At 36.2% G+C, this 6,391-nt stretch overlaps 1 protein-coding gene across 1 annotated transcript; it reads right to left on the reverse strand.

Annotated features, from left to right (window-relative positions):
- Window positions 1-662: 662 nt before the first annotated feature.
- On the reverse strand, window positions 663-4,703 carry LOC145031681 (AP2-like ethylene-responsive transcription factor AIL6). Its single transcript, XM_078980285.1, has 8 exons — window positions 4,271-4,703; window positions 3,204-3,858; window positions 3,014-3,096; window positions 2,118-2,126; window positions 1,915-2,003; window positions 1,722-1,795; window positions 1,481-1,608; window positions 663-1,391 (listed from the first exon to the last, which is right to left on the reverse strand). Exons 1-8 carry the CDS (start codon window positions 4,380-4,382, stop codon window positions 961-963), a joined length of 1,581 nt encoding a protein of 526 aa, XP_078836411.1. The 5' UTR covers window positions 4,383-4,703; the 3' UTR covers window positions 663-960.
- Between the last annotated feature and the right edge of the window lie 1,688 nt (window positions 4,704-6,391).

The following is a 6,391-nucleotide window of genomic DNA, read 5'->3' on the forward strand; positions in this document are numbered from 1 at the left end:
AGTTCCATGTTAAGACCATGTTTTCATTTCGATTCCATAACTATCTCAAAAGATTGAATCGATCAACCTCTTTTTTAAGGTGTTTGGCTGAGCTTATTTAAGGACATTATTAACTTATTAACGGTTTCATACCACTATAAGCTAAGAAAGTGTTTGAATAAAAAATAATTTATTCCGATGGAAAACCTTGGATAAGTTATCTCACACTTATAAATACTAATAAGTTTATAAGTTAATATTTTCTTTTTCATTCGACAAACACCATCTTATTATAACCACTATCCCAAAAGACTGAACTTTTTAATACATTACAGAAATAAAAGTAGTACAACTGTAAAAAAAAAAATAGTTAAACTATTCTATAATTTAATTAGATAATGTTCCAAAAGATTTCCATTTTAAGACTTAGTTGCACACTTGTAACGATTTGATTCCATTACCATCCCAAAATACTGAATTGCTGTATTGCACAACCTCTGTATTCAATTATAAGTCCGAGTCGAAAAATGTCCAAAATATTCAAGAACGAATTTTTCCAATTGCACAGGAAGATTTTCATCTCCGTTTTCAAGTAGCATTCATAATTTAAGTTCTATAGATACAAACCATTCATTTGCATACTTCTTACTCGAGAAGCAATGATCGTTCAACAGTTTAACAAGTTTCATGAAGACATGCATAACATTTCTGCACCAAAAAGATGGGTTCACCCAAACCATTAATCTCCGGTTCTTTTCTTGAGACCTGTATATAACTTATCCCCCAAACACAAAACGAAAAAAAGAACTGAAATGTTATCTCCCTATCATCATACTAAATTACTAATACTAAAACCACTAAAAACTAATATCAGTCAGCAGATTAAGGTCAGCATTTGAAACACCGAAAAAGAAACTACCCCACAACATAAGAACAACCTTATAGTGCTATATAATCTATTTCGTCTTCCTTTAATCCATGTTAATACGACTGGTTAGGCCAAATGAAGAACTCAGCTGAAGGTGGCAGCAACGCCATCGGACCTGAAGTTTCAGGTGCGCCACCATTCCCAGAGTGAAGATGGTGGAACAAACTTTGATGATGATACATTGCTGTTGTCGCGTTTGGATCATATGGCAAAGCATAAACAGGTGGTGCACCGGAAAAGTTGATACTGTTTCCATTGTTGCCGCCACCGTAAGGTGGCAGTTGGTGGTGGTTGCTGATCAGAGAAGGTTTCTGCTCCGCTTCTGAAGCCACTTTCAGACGCTTTGCAGCTCCACCAACTGGAAGAGAGCTACTGGAAATTGCTTCCACGTCATACCTATTCATCTCAAAGTTCGTCACTGCATTCATTCCTCTGAATTTGATCGCTGCAATGTCATATGCCTCAGCTGCTTCTTCCTCGGTAGCTACAAGATCATGATTATATTGTCATCATAAAGATAATATAAGATACAAATGATAATATTAAGGATCATTTTGTTTTTTTATAGATTACCAAAAGTTCCTAGATAAAGATCTTTGTTTCCAGCAACACGCCCTATTCTTGCTTGCCAACGACCTTGTTGGTGATGCCTTGTAACCCCTCTATAGATCGATGCTCCCCTTGAGAAACCACTACTTTTCCTGTTTAGAATTAAAAAGAAACGTTTCATAAAGATATATAAACTTTTTAAACTTGTTTGATGAAAAGTTATGAGGTAGAAAATTAGTGAGAAGAATAAATATAGATGTTGAACCTTCTTAGGGAGGCGATGAATTCTTGTTTAGTCGCATGTTTCATGTCTTCCAATTCTTGTGCGTATTTTGCAACCTAAAAAGCGAGATTAAAACCAAATTAAAAACGTATTACTTTTGATTGTTTACTTTTTTTTATATATATATTAGAACTTAAAAGTAAAGATTTAATGAATAGGTGTGTAGGATAATTACGGGAAAGTTTGTAGTAGCGGTGGGACCCCAGTACTTGAGAGCAGCCAAATCGTAAGCTCTTGCTGCTTTGTCTTCTTTGTCATAACCACCTGATTATGCATTAAAACATGGTTATTTACATGATTATAATTAATAATGCAAAGTTAAAAGAAAATTGAAATGAATGAATACATGAAATGAAAAAAAGAAGAAAATTTACTCACCTAAGTACACTGCAGATGAGAAAACCGAAAGTAGAGTGACCACACATGCAAAAGAATCCAAAAAAACATTAGCTTACAATAATAATAATAATAATAATAATAATGGTCCATGAAATGAAACGAGGATAAAAGTAGTTTGAGATAAAAGTAAAAGGTAAAGATTGCAAGCACTTTTGGTATATACATTTTTGCACGGGTAGGAATATATTTACATTTACTAGATAAGAATAGTCGTTTCAAGTCCCTAAAAATGTCCAAAAGGTCACGGGAACAAATGGGGTGGGTTCCAAAGCTCACTGAAAATGGACATTTGTGACTACATATTGAAAATCAAAGGTTTCCATGAGAATGAATGAATGAGAGAGTGTTTGACTTGGTCAAAGCAATGAAGAATGCAGGGGTAAAAGAGGAAAGGAAAAGCAAAAGTGAAAAGCAAAGGCATGTATGTACAAAAGCACAGAGAACAGCAGACACACTAAGTAGGATTCAGACTAGTTAGTGTAGGTATGTGAAATTGATGGATAGATAGATATGGAGAGAGAAAGAAAGATGAGGGGGGTAATCTGTAATATCCATTGGACAAACTTGTGCCATTTTAAGGGAAAAGAAAATCCAACTGGTGTTAGCATAAATACAGAAATAAAAGAAACTAGAAGAAAGTACACAAAATGGTACAATTTACAAACATCAATCAATCATCATCATAAACAACAACAACAACATCAACAAACTTTTGATAGATTTGAAATCCAACCCATGATCATAAATTCATAATCTATCTTCAAACTCGAATCTTTTTTCAAAAATTCAAACACAATGCACAAGTTTTAATCCATCATCATCATCATAATAAACTCATACCACTTTGTTCTTGTTTTGATTCAAAAGAAAATTACCTTGTCGTCCTTTCCTTGCTTGACCCTCTCTTCTACAGCTATTATCCCAAAGATGCGCTTCGTATCTACCAGTCCACCTATGTCTGCACACATCAATATGTCTCTAGTGTTCAGTTTACTGTACAATCTTTAATGCATAACGTACACATAATCCTACTTCGATTACCAAAAATCAAACACCTTTGCATACCTAGTAACACCCCTGTAGATCGAGGTTCTTTGTCCAAAAGTATCACCGATCTTCTTACAGTTATTATTCTGATCACCTGAATCAACCGCTACGATTGCCTGCTGCTTCTGATCGGAGGAACCCTGGGCGACATGTTGGGTAGTGATACCTAGCGACAAAGCATTCATCGGACACTGTACATAAGCTAACTCGTTGCCGCCGGCGGATTCCATCGACTGCCCGGCAAACTCGGTCAGATGGGTGCCTGAGTCGTCCACTTCCGACCCCGAGTTCGTCGAGAATGTCTGGAACCCGGCGGTGGTGCACGCGAGACCGTTTAGATCTTGTTGGTCGGAGAAGTAGACGGAGCTGCTTCCGTCGTACATATGGGTTAATGACGACGAGTCTTGAGTTTCCGTCTGAGATACGTCGGTGTAACGAAAAGACTGCATAGAGTGGGTGTTGGCGGTGGCGGTGGTGGTGGTGGTGGTGGGTGTAAGGGTGGTGTCGCCGCCTAGGAAGTCTTCGAGCTTTGGAGCTTGTTGCTGGTTGATATGGGACTCCATGAAGCTTCGGAAAAGCGGTGAATCGCCGCCACCGTCTTTGACATCCCCGTGACTATTGCCGTTGTCGCCGGTGTACATCGGTGAAGTCTTTCCACCGCCGTTAGTCCAACCTGCACCACCGGAAATTAGTAACTCACTACCACAACCAAACTCAGTTCAAGACATGCAAATCAACAAAGAGAATCCAAAGATATATATACATACAAATAAGTACATATATCCCCAGAAAATCAAGCAATAATTTGTATTTTGTCTTGAAAGTTACAATTTACATCATCAGCTATTTATTTCGACAAACTTGCACAAACAAATCGTATTTTCCTCAACCACTTACGTTCTTTTTCCGACATTAAAACCGAAATCTTGGGTACTGTTTATCTTTAAATAAAAATCCAAATTTGTTTTAGAAAAATAAAACAGCTCGAAATCTCATTGATCCAAAATCTAGCACAAAAGCCAAGCATAACTGCACCTCAATTATTCTGTACTAAATTCCCAAGAAAAGTAAACAAGAAAATATACCATTTGCATAGAAATTATCGTTGAAGTAATACTGCTGAGGCTGAGAGGTAGAAGAAGTGAGCATCTCCATTGGAGAGAGTGAAAACGAGAGCCAGTTATTATCGGGAGCCATTGATTTGTAGTGGTGTTTATTGAGCTAAGTTGCTACTATAGGATTAGAAGAAGAAGAATCCGAACCCAACATTACCAATGAAAGCTTAAAGTGTTAAGAATATGATGAAGGTGGAGGCGAAGAATGGAAAAGAGAGAAGATTAGTGTTGAAGGGAGCACATGCAGAAGCTAGCTTTCCGGCACCGGCAAAGGCAGGGGTAGTTGTATTGACTGTTCTTGAATGTTAATTGTTAAAGAAAGAGAAAGAGAAAGAGAAGGAGAGAGGAGATGAGAGGTGGAGGTATATAATGGGATGAAAGAGTCGGTTTCATCTGCCACACCGGCGGAAAACCAGAGGGAAAAAACAAAACATTGTCTCTTCGGTTTCATTTAATATTATATATTTACTCCATTTTTATCTTTTGCCTAAATTAAAAAATTAAAAACTTTTACCTTATAGCATCTTGTCAAAGAAAAACTTATCCGACCCGTTTCCGTGGTACTTAAGTCCGTATGAAAGTATATTTTTAAAATAATTTTTTTTGGAAATGGGGTAGGGTAACCTCGGATTTATTTTCGGGTTTGAATTGGGTATAACTTGGGTTGTAAATGAACTGAACGAATACAAATGGGGTTTGTTTATGTTCGTACGTTTAAGTTAACCAACGAATAAATAAATACGAACGGATAAACGAATGAGTTCGTTTAACAAATCACATTATTCATGTCCATACGTTTATGTTCGTGAATGTGCTAAACGAACATAAACAGACAAACATAAATTAACAAAGATAAACAAACATATATAAACATAAATGAACATATAATATAATAATGTAATCAAACATAATTAAGCATATATGAACATAAAATAAACTTATATAAACGAACGTAAATGAACAAAATAAACGAACGTTCACGAACATAATCGAATGAACGAGCCCATCGTTCATGTTTATTCGTTTAACTAAATGAACACGAATTTGTTTTCATGTTCATTCATTTATTAAATAAACGAACATAAACGAACTTCCCACCGAACGATTCACGAACAGTTCGATGAACGTTCAGTTCGTTTACAGCCCTAGGTATAACAATTGGATTGGATTCGGGTGGATAGGTTGGCATGTCAGAATATATTGACCCAATCCAACCCATATGCTATACATGTTGGCGGGTTGGCTGATCACGGGTTGTCAGATTGGAAATATCAACCCAACCCAACTCACATAACTCGTTTAAGTATACAGGTCCATAGGTTAGTGGATCATTTTCGGATAACTTTTTACATGTTAAATTTATGTGAATTATGTATTTAAATTAATTAATGTTTATCATTTTTTACTATAATGACATCAACAACCAAATACCTATCTAACATTATAACTTAATAAGCAACACATTTGAAACACAAAGAGGTTTCCAACATAAAGTCATAAACATCCAATCAAAATGAAAACATTCATGCAAAGTGCAATTGCATCGTATATTCCATCAATTAATAACTATTTTTTTTAAATATAATATATGTAGTTGGGATGGCAAGTTGACCCACAAACCAAAACAGATAACCTAACCCAACCCATGAAATAAACGGTTTTGTGGATTGGCATGTTGGCGGGTCAGAAATCTCAAACCAAACTCGTTTATTTTCGTGTCAGTGTAACGTCCCAAAAATCATAACATATTTATTATTTTTCAAAGGGATAAAAATTGTATTTCCATCAAACTCAATCACTCAAAAGCATAGTTTTTATAATCGTATTGAAATCAGAGTATCTCTCCAAAACATGACAACAACTGGATGATGTGTACAATCACGTCTTCGTCTTCCCCCTATCCCGTGCAGTATCTGAAACATTTAAATCCACAACTATAAGCCAAAGTTTAGTAAGTTCCCCAAAATACCCCACACATACAATGCGTGCACACATGAGCCTACAGTCTGACTGGACTGTCTCGCAAGGCGCACAATACACATGGACTGATCTCATTAGGCCTTTAGTCTTATTGGACTACCTCACAAGGCC

Source organism: Lactuca saligna, chromosome 2 (assembly GCF_052625555.1).
Source record: "Lactuca saligna cultivar CGN05327 chromosome 2, ASM5262555v1, whole genome shotgun sequence".
NCBI lineage: Eukaryota > Viridiplantae > Streptophyta > Magnoliopsida > Asterales > Asteraceae > Lactuca > Lactuca saligna.